Here is a 14904-nt window from a genome sequence, read left to right as displayed (position 1 = left end):
TTTGCTGATTTGGCTTGATCTGAGGTGTAAAAAAATAAAACTCCGCTTCAAGTTAATCCTCTCCGTCCGACTCCTTCCGAACCGTTCGATCGGCCTTTGACTCGCGCTGACGAAGAGCGGACGCGAGGAGTTGATACACGGATTGTGATAGGCTGACGCGTATGGGCGGTCACTGTTTGTTCCCCGTTGTAACTGTGAAACTGGCGCCATTGTGGTTCTTGCCAGGGAAGCTTCCACGTTGTTTTCTTTGGCGACCTCGAGCCTTAATGGCGTAGACAGTGGCATGTTTTTGCGAGCTCCATTTGGGTGAGAGGAAAATGGAGAACATGTGTGGGCATACGTAGTAAAGTTGCTTAAATGTGTTTTTTTAATATATGGGTTTTCGTATTTTAAGATACGAGTGAACAGAGCTGCACCGGAATTGTTTATCCCATCTTAATTCAGATTTATCTGAAGTATTACAAAAACTTTGCTGGTGACAGATTGCGAGCTCATCAGCCACAGCACGATTTGCTTTCATTTACTGTTGTCTGGTCAAAATATATGTTAGATTTGTTGATTTTTGTTTTCATTTCGATTTGACGCCACAAGCCTCAGGGACGTGACACCGATTTCTTGCCGAGCAAAATAACGCAATGGCTCCCTCTGTTGAAAAGAGCCTTCTTCTTCTTCCTCTTTTTGTTCAATGGCCGTTCACTCCTTAGCCACCTACTGTATATCTTGCGCACATGGGTGATGAATCTGTACTGAAGGGGGAAATAAATAATAATAATTTTGTAATGCCCCACCCACCCCATAGGATCAGAGCCCAAGCTTCAGCTGGCGCTGCGTGTTGAAAAGAGCCTAGAGCTGAGATATATCCTCAGTTCTCGACCATCTTGTTATAATTATACCTCAATTGTTCTGTCCTCACTACTTCATATCCCAACATAAAAGACATCTGAAATCACACATGCTCATACCTGCAAGTACAAATAAGAATGCCAGACAAGAGAAATATTTTATATATATATATATATATATATATATATATATATGCGCTATAACTAGACTATATTTATTTTTGCGCTATAACTACATTTTTAACATCAAATTACAGTCGTTGTCTTTGCGCATGCCCAACTAGAACTGTTTGTAGTTTTTTGGTTTCATAAACGTGCAGGTAGAACTACATTTCCCGTCAGCCCATTCTCGAGCTAATTCCGTCCTGATTGGCTGAATCCGATGGCGACAGTTGAACAGACATGTTTCTCAAGCCCGTCCGGTAAACATCATTAGAGTTCACGGCTTTAGTAGTCATTACAGCATTGTAATGTCCTTGTAATTGTATCATTTAAGACAGTTTTTTTTTTTTTTTTTACATTTTATTTATTCTGTATGTTTCTGATATATTGACGCGGAAGACGAGCTTGTTGTTTTAAAGCAGCTGTATATCGGATAAGACCTGCAGAATCACTATGACAGCTGCGTGATAGCAACTCTTAAAGAGGTCACATTAAAGACTGCCATTTATTTTGGAATAGTATGTCTTTGAGCCAAGAGACGCGATAAACCAGCTTCTAATATGGCGGCGCTACTTTTGCAGCTCGGAAGCAAATGTTACGACAAACGGGTTTGGTCGCTATCGTCTCGTTTCAGCTGTTTTCAGGCCAGCAGAAAACTCCTGGAGAGCAAGGTGACTTCATACTTGCCTTTAATGACTCCAAACAAACGAGGGCTTGCTTCAGGACACATTCAGGTGGGTTATTTAAACGCCGACCAAGCATTATGTAAACTATTTGTTCATTTAAAGTTCATAGCAAAGAGGTTTGACTTGTCATCTTGCGAAGTGACGTTAAGTATAGTTAAGTCCAGTGCTGATGTAATGCTGACTAATACAGTTTATACAGAATATACACTTTTTTTTAGACAAAACTGAACAGATGGGTCATAATAATAGCAAGTAATCTATGCGATTATGCATGAGCATGACCTTGATATTTCTTGGGTGATTAACCAAGTTCTGTTTTACAGAACATTTTGACAAAGCCATTAATCCCGAGGCTTATTGGACTTGAATTCCATTGTCACCACAAATTGATCACAGATCCTGTGAAACTGTGGAAACTGTTAGGTAAGTATTACGTTTATTTTATTGTTTTGGCTGGACAAAGTTGTGTTGCAGAACTTTTGACTTCTGAATCGTAATGCTTTTTCTAAATTATGTTGCGTAGCATAATTCAAATATGTTTCCACATCTGTCAGGCACTGCTCATTATTTCAGTACTTCCAACAGAAGACGTGAAAAGAAAGAAGATGGAAAAGGGAAGAACCCAGAGGAGGATGAAGGTATTTTCTGAATTTTTTAAACAGTAGTTTACAAACTACTTTCTTAATGCATCTAATTGTGAATGATTCATTTATGTATGTTTAATTAAAATAAAAAAATAAAAAATTGGCCTAATAATTTTTGAACAAAATGCCTGCTTATGTCCACTTGTTCAGTGCAGTGTCCAAATCTCAAAACCAATCAAAAACCCTATAGATAGAATCAAGTTGTAAACATTTTTTCTTTTTCAATAATTTGCTACAATTGAGTGTGCCTCACAATATGGAGCAAAAGGTCTGTCGCTACTTCAATTTACTCATGACATTTTTGTCTTCATAAAGACATTTTTAAACCTCATTAAAAGTGAAATGTTTGTCAAATTCTCACCTAATCTCACTTAATCAATAAATCAAACTAGAATATTAAGACACTAAAGTGTTTTAAAATAACGTTTTAAATATTGGAATACATAGGTGGAAATCCGGGGGGGGGCAGGACCCCCCCATCTGAGGGTTGTACCCCCTAAAAATATGATTAAAAACCATGCTGTGCATTGTAAATAACCATGTTTTATACTTTAAGTAATTGTGTAAGTAGTAAAACGGGGCAAAAATACATTTTAAGTTTAGAAACATTTTGAGTTTCCCCCTCCCTTGCCTCACAGTGCTTTGGTCCAAATGCCTGCTTTCCTCTTATACATCACCCACACACACACACAAGTCCGTGAGAGAGAACAAAGCCAATAGTTGTGGTATTCCAGTAAGTAAGGCTGTCAGGGCTATTGTATTTACTTAAACATTGGATGAAGTGATTATTTTCTCCCCCCCCCCCCTACTGTTAGACAAAAGTACGCCCCTGTTGGAATATAAAATTGTTTAAAAATAATCTTATTTTTAAATATGAAACAGTCTTCAGTAAATAGCAGCAAGTCCCTGTCTTAATGAGGGAGTCATTAAATGATTAATTCAAAAGATTTGTTTCAAACGACAAGTGACCATGTTTATGAATTGGTTGTTGAATCATTCACTCAAACAATATATTCAACGAAATGCAGTAACGAAACAATGCTGTGTGTTGCTCAGAGACGTGCAACACTTCTTCTCTCCTTTTGTTGCCGTTCTAACTGTATTCCGATTAGAATATACTTCTGTAGGCTATACTAATATGCTACATCATGCAGTGACTGCATGTTTTTTTTGTTTGTTTTTTTTTTTGCAAAATGAGCTACATACTCAATAATGTCATTGACAATTACAGTGTCATTGCAGACAATGTATATCGCACATTCCTACATTGTCCTGCTTATTAGGTGGCTAAAGTTGCTTTGAGTTGAAATTGTTTTATTTAGAGGCCATGAAGTGATATGACAAACATGGAATTGGCATAGATATGTAGGACATCAGGTTGACTGGGACAACAGTCAGTAATGCAATTTGTTGACCAATCAGACACATGTAATTCAGACAGGCAGATATACTTTTCATTCCAGATTTTTCATTCTTTGCTTCAATATTTATTCCTTAGAAGAGAAAAAGAGGCGAGAGCAGGAGGACCAGATGTATAGGGAACGACTGCGCACACTCTTTATTATCGCTGTCATCATGAGCTTGCTCAACTCCATCAACACCAGTGGGGGGAACATATCCTGGAATGATTTTGTAAATGAAATGTTGGCCAAAGGGGAGGTGTCACGAGTACAGGTGGTACCAGAGAGTGACATTGTGGAGATCTACCTTCACCCTGGCGCAGTCATCTTCGGCAGACCTGTAAGTCACTTCACATACAAGTGCCATACATGATTTTTGAGTAATTGTTATCATTATGGTGCTATCGATTCTAGTTTCACTGATGTCCTGTTGTCTGTTATAGAGACTTGCCCTGATGTACCGAATGCAGGTGGCCAACATTGACAAGTTTGAGGAGAAGCTTAGAGCAGCAGAGGAAGAGTTGGCTATAGATACCAAAGACAGAATACCGGTGACCTACAAGCGCACAGGCTTCTTTGGGAAGTGAGTTATTTGGATCTTCCACAGAGCATTCAATCCTGGCAAGTTGAAAAAAAGATTAAAATCGACTGTTGGCATAACAAAGTATCACTGGATCAATTTTTTGTCCTTTACAGTGCTCTTTATGCACTCGGTATGGCTGCCATTGGGGTTGCAATTCTCTGGTACATCTTCCGACTGGCAGGAATGGGTGGGAGAGATGGCGGCTTTAGTGCATTTGTAAGTCAAGATTCCTTCATTTACATTCGTTGTAGAATTATACATTTAATTATTATTAAAATGTTTTCTGATGTCAAATAACCTGCCTGCTCCACCAGAATCAGTTAAAAATGGCTAAATTCACTATTGTCGATGGGAAATCTGGGAAAGGTGTAAGCTTCAAAGATGTTGCAGGAATGCACGAGGCCAAGATGGAAGTCAAAGAGTTTGTGGACTATCTAAAGGTAAGGGCATCTGAAAGTTAGGCCCAGATCTGTATTTCTGTGAATGTGACAATCTTTAGTTATTCATGCTCAGTTTTACTTGGTGCTGCATTACAGAATGTATCCGAGCACAATTCGTAATGCTGCATGAGTGCATGTTGCTTTTCATATTTTCTGTGTAATAGTCAGTTCACAGCAATGACAAATTAACTTTTTCATTAAGAGGCAACATTAGCATCAAAAGCAGCATTTAGATGCATTTACACTGCAATTACTTTTGCAGTAATAATGCTATGAGATTAATGTTTAAAAAATAATTATATCAAATATCAAACTAAAATCAGTCTTAATGAACCACCACTGTTTGATGCTCCCTAAGACGCTCATCGATTCTGTTGTAGCTTTGTTTTTTAAACTATTTTTCTTGGTGAAAACAGACAATATTGACATTATTGTGTATAAAATGTAACTCACAATATTCTTGTTGTTTACTGAACAACGCCTCCATATATATTGAATGTTGGAGGCATTCTAACTGCATTTTTTTTTAAGTTATCTTAATAATAACACACATAGTTTAATTGTACAGACATTTGTTGGTGACTTTATTGCACCCTTGATTTCTTAGGTTGCTGCTGCTACAGTAATGCAAAAATGCACATTGTTGCAAAGAGGTCTCTGCATTTAATCTAAAAAATAATTATATCAAATATCAAACTAAAATCAGTCTTAATGAAGTCAAGTCAAGTCAAGTCAACTTTATTGATATAGCGCTTTTAACAATACAGATTGTGACAAAGCAACTGAACAGTATTAATTAGGAAAATAGTGTCAATAATGCAAAATGACAATAGTAAACACTCATTTTTCAGTTAAAGACAGTTCATCATTGAATTCAGTGATGTCAACATCCAGCTTAGTTCAGTTTAAATAATATCTTTGCAATCATGTCAACGATAACGCTGGAAATGAAGTGTCCCCAACTAAGCAAGCCAGAGGCGACAGCGGCAAGGAACCAAAACTCCATCAGTGACAGAATGGAGAAAAAACCTTGGGAGAAACCAGGCTCAGTCGGGGGGCCAGTTCTCCTCTGACCAGACGAACCAGCAGTACAGAAAAATCAATATAAGACATAATAAAACAGACGATGAATAATATTAACAGCAATTATTATATGATGCAATCAAACTTATAGCAAAATGAGGTAGTTCTGTATGTTGTTTCAGGGTTGGCATCATCTGAGGTCCTCTGAGGGGTTGCAGTGGTGGTTAATGAACCACCACTGTTTGATGCTCCCTAAGACGCTCATCGATTCTGTTGTAGCTTTGTTTTTTAAACTATTTTTCTTGGTGAAAACAGACAATATTGACATTATTGTGCATAAAATGTAACTCACAATATTCTTGTTGTTTACTGAACAACGCCTCCATATATATTGAATGTTGGAGGCATTCTAACTGCATTTTTTTTAAGTTATCTTAATAACACACACAGTTTAATTGTACAGACATTTGTTGGTGACTTTATTGCACCCTTGATTTCTTAGGTTGCTGCTGCTACAGTAATGCAAAAATGCACATTGTTGCAAAGAGGTCTCTGCATTTAATCTTTTTTGTTTGTGTGTTTTTTTTTGTTGAAGAATCCAGATAGATACCTTCAGCTTGGGGCCAAGGTACCTAAAGGCTCTCTGCTCCTGGGGCCCCCTGGCTGTGGTAAAACTCTGCTTGCTAAGGCAGTGGCAACAGAGGCTCAGGTGCCCTTCCTTGCCATGGCAGGTTCAGAGTTTGTGGAGGTGATTGGAGGTAATTCAGTACAATAAACTCTGTATATTTAATAGTCCTAATGCATTTTCAGATCTATTTATATCTGAATGATATTTCCTCACCCAGGCCTTGGTGCCGCAAGAGTGCGAAGTCTATTCAAAGAGGCTCGTGCTCGAGCACCATGCATTGTCTACATCGATGAGATTGATGCTGTGGGAAAGAAACGGTCCACAAACATGTCTGGTTTCTCAAACACAGAGGAAGAGCAGACTCTTAACCAGCTACTTGTGGAGATGGACGGTAATAATTAGGGATGTGCAAGACTAGTCGACTAAAGTTTACAATGTAAAATTTATTTACATTAGTTTTTTCACATATATGTTTTGCTTAATATTTACAAAGGTTTCGTTCAATTATAGTCATGTTAATGTTGCATTTTAAAACTAATTCTTTAATTTGAAAAGTGTATATTTGAAGTGGAAAACTAAATAATTTACCTCAGATCATTTATGAGTTTTTTATGTGTTTTTTCTCCTGGTTGCACAAGCGTTTGCCATGGCAACAGGGTAACAGCAATACCTTGACTGTGCTAACCTAACTTTTACTTGAGGAATTCTTTTTATAATAGACTATTGAGTTGGTTATTGAGTTATGAGTTGCTGCACTGCCTATTTATTCAGTTGATTTTTGTGTCTACATAGGCTAACATGATCAGCACATGACCTTCTGAGATTATCAACCTATTTTCCTTCTCACTTTTAAAGGAATGGGTACCACAGATCATGTGATTGTCCTGGCCTCCACTAACCGGGCAGACATTCTGGACAATGCACTCATGAGACCAGGCAGGCTTGATAGGCACATATTTATAGACCTGCCAACTCTTCAGGTAATGAATGTTCGAAGTACTTTTTTGGAGATATATAGCAGCTATAGACTGGCTCATTCGATTGTTGAGTTCTTGATTTTGATTGGTTATCAGATGTTCCAAGTGTGAATAACTCATGAAGTAGCTCCAGATTTGCTCGCTGCATTCCAATTGTATAATACTTCTCTGCGTTCTTTCTGGAGACTTCCAATCTAGTAATGGTGAATTGGGCTGTTTTTCGAAGCAAAATCTGATAAATGTCCTGATTTAAACACATGTACGCTACAGGCCAAAATGTTTAATGTTTTTGAAAAACAAGGGTTAATTTATTTGATCACAAATACTGTAAAAACAGTGATATTATGAAATATTATTACAATTTAAACAACAGTTAAACAATTTCAACTGTTTTCTGTTTGAATGTATTTTAAAATGTAATTTATTCTTGTGACGGCAAAGTTGAATTTTCAGCAGCCATTACACCAGTCTTCAGTGTCTAATATGCTGATTTTGTTCTCAAGAAACTTTTTATATTATCGTCAATGTTGACATTTTTATGCTGCTTAATATATTTGTGGAAACCATGATACATTTCCATTTAATATTTTGGTGCAAATAATAATAATACTTTTATTCAGCAAGGATGCATTAAATTGATCAAAAGTGAAAGAAAGACATTTATTGTGTTACAAAAGATTTCAAATAAATACTGTTCCCTGAACTTTCTATTCGTCAAAGAATCCTGAAAAAAAATGCATCAAATATATTAGGCAGCACAACTGTTTTCAACATTGATAATAAAAAGAAGAACTGTTATTAATAAATGAGCACCATATTAGAATGATTCCTGAAGTATCATATGATCATGTGTGTTCTAGGAGAGAAAGGAAATCTTTGAGCAACACCTGAAGATCCTGAAGCTTACTCAGCCGGCAGACTTCTACTCCCTGCGTCTGGCGGAGTTGACACCAGGCTTCAGTGGTAAGTGTTGTTTTGACCATGTGACGATGTTATCTCTCGACCATATCCTCCCACAATTGCCCTTTGTGCATTGTTCCTATTTTCAGGGGCTGACATTGCCAACATCTGCAATGAAGGCGCCCTTCATGCTGCCAGAGAGGGCTACAAGTCTATTGACACCTTTAACTTTGAATATGCTGTGGAGAGAGTCATTGCAGGTATTCGGCTCCTAGATTCAGTTGAGCTTAAATAGTATACTCTGATATTGCGTTACAGATTTCTACACAATCCGCTCCCTTTGTTGGATCGGTTTGATGTTGTGTGTGACTTGTAGGGAGTGTGAAGAAGAGTAAAATCTTATCTAAAGAAGAGCAGAGGGTGGTGGCTTTTCATGAGTCTGGTCATGCATTAGTGGGATGGCTGCTAGAACACACTGAAGCTGTCATGAAGGTAAGCAGGAAGCTACGCTAAAAAGTACTATAAAAGTGGTTAATGCAATTTGTGTGCTATATTCCTAAGTCTTAAAAAAAAAAAACCTATACAATAGCTTAATGTTAGGGACAGACCAAACATATGATTGTTAAAAATATTGGCATTTACATTTTTGTGTGAACTTTCCCTATAGGCCTGTTCAGGTTTAGGCATCAGAAGAGTGATACAGTAATCCAGCGGCAATTGTGAACATGTTGTAATACCAGATCACATATCAAATTTGTCAAATTCACTGTAAAAATGATTGAGATTTGGGAATAAACCAAAGATTACTGGAATAGGTTTTACAAGAAAATACTATTTCAGTCTGTCTACATCCAAATTTCATATTTAACTCGGTGTGTTACTTGCTGTTTCTTTAAAATTATTTGTGATATTATATTAACTTGCAATTTCTGAGTGAAAATCATTTCAAAGTAAGCCCTACACTGTATAGTAATCCCTGTTTGAATAATATTAACAAATTAATATACATGAATCCATTGAGATTTGGGACTTGTTCCCCAGGTTTCAATTGCTCCCAGGACGAATGCTGCATTGGGCTTTGCTCAGATCCTGCCAAAGGATCAGTATTTATTTACTAAAGAGCAGCTGTTTGAGAGGATGTGCATGGCTTTGGGTGGACGAGCCTCTGAAGCCATCACCTTCAATAAGGTCACTACAGGTATGACATCTACACACATCTAATCTGATAACACACCATCAAGTTATGAATACATATTATAGAAACAGAACTAGCTGAAAGAATAGTAATTAGCATGAAACGGGACCCAAAAACCAGATGCAGACATTGTCTGTAATTGATCATGTACGATGGTTCTAAACAATTTTATTTTAACTCTTCACATTTGTATTTTTTTATGTGATTGGAGAATAGGACATTTATTCAATGATTTAATAAAAACGGCATTTATTATGTTTGATAGACACACTATACATATCTCCAGTGAGACAAAAATATTTGAATGTAGCCTCCAGGTGCCCCCTGGAGGACAAATGCATATTGACTAGTAGGAAATGGTTATTTGCTAGGAACCGTTGTATACCCAGTGGTACAGATGCAGACCTGACCTCATGAATATTTATAGGTAGTATTAGATGCCAGATAACTTAGAAACTCATCGTAGGTGCTCAGGATGACCTGAGGAAGGTGACCCGTGTGGCCTACTCCATGGTGAAGCAGTATGGCATGGTTGCCAGTGTGGGTCAGGTGTCCTTCCCTGACTCTGAGGATCAGGGGGGTATTGGACGGAGACCATTCAGCCAAGGACTCCAACAGCAGATGGACCATGTGAGTGAAAGAACATACTAACCTCCTGCTTGTTCTATACTGGTGTGGCATAGGTGATGTGATGTTACAGAGTCTTCTGTAGGTGTTAAATATTTGTTGTCTTGAATATGTGTCTGAATATTTATTTGTGTTCTTTTCTCTCATGATCAGGAAGCTAAGAAGCTTATAGCACAAGCCTACAGGCGCACAGAGAAATTGCTTTTGGACAATCGAGACAAACTTATTTTGGTAAGGTCTATCACAAGCTTGTTAGCATAGCAGGATAATCAGGGGCCATATTCATGAAAATCTTAAGAAAGAAGTTAAGACATTTCTAAAGATAAATTCAAAGAGGTTCATAAGAATGTTCCTAATTGTAGTTCTTGAAACATTCTCAAATTCTTCTAAGGAAGATTCTTAAGAAGATTTTTTGTTTTCTTAAAGGGCTCATCGGATGAACATTTTCCACAAGTTGGCATGATTTATTAGGGTCTTCATGAATTGTCTATAGTGATCGACCGATAATGATTTTTTATAACCGATACCGATTATTTGCATGTTTATGTGCCCGATAAACAATATTTATTTACTGTTATAAAGTAAATAAATGACAGAATGAAGTAAGAACGTAATTCACTTTGGTTTTTCCTCTTTTCAGTCATCTTTTTTTTCTTTTTCTTTTTAAGTGTTGAAAATTAGCAGTCCATCATGTTAAATTTAATCTTCATATTACAGCAATAAAAAACATTTTATTTATAAAAAGCATCAACAGCAACAACACTAATATTAACAATAAGCAAAATAAATGTAGAATGTCTAATATTTTCAAATGGAGAAAATAAAGGACAGGAGGCATATTAACTTCATTTTAAACTACTGTTTTAGTAGGTTTAAATTAAAAGCTGTTTAATAGATACAGAGTCAAGAATAATTCACTGGATAATGTTAATTCACTGAATAATGTTCTCTGGAATATTGGAATATAACAAACAAAACATCGTATTTTATTGCATTTCTCAACTGGAATGTTATCAGAATTATTAATCATGTTTTTGTCCTTCTAGATTATGAAATGTCTGCTGACAGAGCGGTTTATCTATGCAGGTACACAAAACTATACGCAAACTGCGATCGCTCGCGGAGATAATAAATAATTAATTTCCATAGAGTTGTATTTATTTAGATGTTTATTAGCGAAATAATGGTTATATAGTAAATGTTAATACAATTTAGGGTCTTTTAAACAAGTGAATCTTGTTAAAAGTTACATGCGGTGGCCGTGCTGGAGCATTTCTTGAGCATCAACCGCATCAACCCAGTGAGAGAACGGCAATATAAAAGCGGCTTCGCGAGACTAATGATGAGCAAATATACAACACAGAGAGAAGTAAATTCAGCGCGTTTATTTCCAACATGCGCTCATTCATGGCTGTATTATTTAACTCATGCAAAGTTACGTCTTTATTGGGAGAGGATCTTGACGGATTATCTACGTGACTCTAACTTCACGAGACTAACGATGAGCATCTAGACAACAGAGAGAGAATTCAAATCAGCGCTTTTATTTCCAACATGCGCTCATTCATGGCTGCATATTATTTAATTCAGGCAAAGTTACGTCTTTATTGGGACAGGACTCGACAGATTATTTTACATGACTGTGAGTTGGTCTCTATTTCTTAGAGCCAAGCTGCATAAATGTTATGTTAAATAAAGTTTACTAACTACAGCAAATCAAGTACCTGCACGCAGTTGTTGTTGTTGTTGTCTCGTCTCCCCTCAGATGTGTTCCAATGGTGATCCTGCGTGCAATTCTCAAAGCACCCACAAGATGGTGGCGTTTATCGGTGAATCCGATATTACAAAACCGATATCCGATTATGGTAAAATGCTTAAATATCAGGAAAAATATTGGTAAATCGATATATCGGTTGATCTCTAATTGTCTGTAACATGTTTTGCAAAAAACACTCAATGGCTGTGTAAACAACACCCTTTTGCCTTGTCAAAAACAGCTCTGCTCACACCAACCCGTTTTTGGTGTATGGCTCTTTAAATGATAATGAGTTACTGCACACCCCACACCCCTTCTGGGATTTCCACTAAAAATAAAAAAAAATCGACTCTTGTCTCCTCTGAGGCTGGGACTCTAAATAATGACTTGTGTTCGTCTGTGCAGCCAACGACAGAACATTTAGCATGTTTTCTGCAAACTTTTGCCATGGCATCAGAACAAGTACAACGCTGTCGCTTGCGAAAACAACAAAGGCGGCTGAGCACCGTGGGTGGAAATATGCAGATTAATGGGCAGTAATATTATAAAAAGAAAGGGAAAGAAATCTGATCGGCTCATTTTCTCACATGCTTGCAGAGAAAGCCTTTAAACACGGAAAAAGTCAGATTTTCATCTGATGAGTCCTTTAAGAAGAAAATGACAGGCTTTGTGATACCTGATTGTATGGTGGTTCTAGCTGAAAACACTCTGATCAACTCTGAAAGGCCATCTTTTTGCGCCGCATGCAGATAATCATAATAAGCGTGCAGCCATCATGATTGGCTTTAAAGGAATTAATAATTTGTTTAACAGGTTGTTTTTTTTGTTTGTTTTTTATGTGCTATGTATTTTAAATTTTTGCTAGCATGAACTCGTCTAGTATATGGGCAAAATTATAAGTGTTGAATGCTGCCAAATATTATGCCTCAGTTATACAATTAAAAATGAGAACTCTATTTGATTAGTTTTTGTAGAGTTGTTACTAAACTTCAAATTCGGCAAAAGTCACACATAATCATAACTGATCATTGTTTACATTAGTGGTGCCACTTCAGAGTAGTTATGTGCAACCCTAATAATAGTGATGTATTATATGTAACTAGTGTTATGTACTTAATGGTTAATATTCGAAACAACAAAACATTCAGACAAACCAAAAAACAACAGACCTTTTTTTAGGAATTCTATTTAGTTTTTTTATGTTACAAAATATAACATTTCTCAAGAAATGTTTTAGGAAATACAAAATATTATATAAAAAAATAATGTATTTAAAAAAACTATATATTAATATAATATATTAATAATTAGAAATTAACAATTAAAAAAAAAATGGATTACTCATGAATGTGGCTCCAGATCATTTTAGCTGATTCAGTAATTTCTCATTTTCTCATAATTTTCACTTGTTGATGTTATGTTACAGCGCTTCAGTGTTTTTGAAATAGCTTTAGATGTAGTCACTGCAGCTTATGTAAACATATATCGATGAAAAAATGCCAAAATGGCCATTTTCTCTTTAACAATCCGTTGTTGTTGTCTTTATGTAGCTTTCGGCAAGTTAGGTAGAAAATCCTCATAGCATAGCCTTTATTACTTCTTGGAATTGTTGCATTGCTCTTGTTTGCTACGGTTTTCAGCTGGCTAATACCCTGCTGGAGAGAGAGGTGGTCAACTATGATGACATTGAGGCTTTGCTGGGACCACCTCCATTTGGACCCAAAAAGATGATTGCCCCTCAAAGCTGGGTGGAGGCTGAAAGAGACAAGCAGGACACTGGTGAAGATGAGCCACGCAGGCCCCAGAGACGCCTCCGCAAAGACAAAGATGATGACATCAACCTGAGCCCAGCGTGAGCTCTGCAACACACGCAATCACATTCACGGTCTTTAATGGACACACTTGAAAGTCCAAGAGTGGAGCGGCTGCGTTTGAGGATCAGTCTGATTTTCAAAATTGTGCTTTTAAGGGGGGGAAAATGCTTTTCTTGCCTTTGATGTTCCAGTTAGACCCACTCTGATTGACTGAAAAAATAATGGCAACATACTTGGTTTACCTTCTATGCTGATCATTGACCAGTAATTATATTTTAAATGTCTTAGGACGTTTGATTAAAAAACAAAAACAAACAAGCATCAATCAAGCATTAAACTGTAATATTCAAAGTGTTTTTCTCAATAAGTTAGATCTCTCTTAGAGAGTAGTAGATACCTCCTTTGAGAATTGCACGAAATGTACTGTTTTTAAAACCGTAGTTGTGCTTTTTGAGCTTCTTTCCAGGCCATACAGATCAGCTGTTAGTTCCCTGAGAAGCTGGTTTTGTTAGACCAGGTGAGCATTGCCAGTGGTATGTCTGAAGTCATCTTTTGATGTCAGTGGATATTCTGCACCATATGCAATAAATTAGTAAAATTGATTTTTGATTGTTGAATGTTAAAGATTTTTTATTTTACAGATTGATTAATCATAAATAGTGTTTTTGTCAGATGACTAAATGTTTAGACCCACTCTGATTGATTGAAAAAATAATGGCAACATACTTGGTTTACCTTCTATGCTGATCATTGACCAGTAATTATATTTTAAATGTCTTAGGACGTTTGATTAAAAAACAAAAACAAACAAGCATCAATCAAGCATTAAACTGTAATATTCAAAGTGTTTTTCTCAATAAGTTAGATCTCTCTTAGAGAGTAGTAGATACCTCCTTTGAGAATTGCACGAAATGTACTGTTTTTAAAACCGTAGTTGTGCTTTTTGAGCTTCTTTCCAGGCCATACAGATCAGCTGTTAGTTCCCTGAGAAGCTGGTTTTGTTAGACCAGGTGAGCATTGCCAGTGGTATGTCTGAAGTCATCTTTTGATGTCAGTGGATATTCTGCACCATATGCAATAAATTAGTAAAATTGATTTTTGATTGTTGAATGTTAAAGATTTTTTATTTTACAGATTGATTAATCATAAATAGTGTTTTTGTCAGATGACTAAATGTTTTTTTTTTTTTTATTATTATTTCGTCTTTTTTATAGAAATTGGCCAAAA

At 36.5% G+C, this 14904-nt stretch overlaps 1 protein-coding gene across 4 annotated transcripts; it reads left to right on the top strand.

Moving 5' to 3' along the window:
- Window positions 1–200: 200 nt before the first annotated feature.
- On the top strand, window positions 201–14303 carry LOC107600342 (paraplegin-like). 4 transcript variants are annotated; one of them, XM_016292210.1, is made up of 18 exons: window positions 201–306; window positions 1639–1738; window positions 2014–2113; window positions 2245–2328; window positions 3833–4074; window positions 4178–4317; window positions 4431–4533; window positions 4632–4757; window positions 6376–6538; window positions 6626–6799; window positions 7264–7388; window positions 8246–8348; window positions 8435–8545; window positions 8662–8777; window positions 9327–9483; window positions 9947–10110; window positions 10261–10338; window positions 13504–14303. In XM_016292210.1, exons 1-18 carry the CDS (start codon window positions 284–286, stop codon window positions 13717–13719), a joined length of 2325 nt encoding a protein of 774 aa, XP_016147696.1. In that variant the 5' UTR covers window positions 201–283; the 3' UTR covers window positions 13720–14303. The 4 variants fall into 4 exon arrangements, with proteins under 4 accessions (XP_016147696.1, XP_016147698.1, XP_016147697.1 ...); XM_016292212.1 differs by having other exon boundaries at window positions 231–306; window positions 1586–1738; window positions 13504–14302; XM_016292211.1 differs by lacking the exon at window positions 201–306 and adding an exon at window positions 1108–1264.
- The last annotated feature ends 601 nt before the right edge of the window (window positions 14304–14904 follow it).

The sequence above is a fragment of the Sinocyclocheilus grahami genome, unplaced genomic scaffold, assembly GCF_001515645.1.
Source record: "Sinocyclocheilus grahami isolate Dianchi unplaced genomic scaffold, SAMN03320097.WGS_v1.1 scaffold282.1, whole genome shotgun sequence".
NCBI lineage: Eukaryota > Metazoa > Chordata > Actinopteri > Cypriniformes > Cyprinidae > Sinocyclocheilus > Sinocyclocheilus grahami.
The sequence above is the reverse complement of the archived record's forward strand: the minus strand, read 5'-3'. Positions and strand labels throughout refer to the sequence as shown.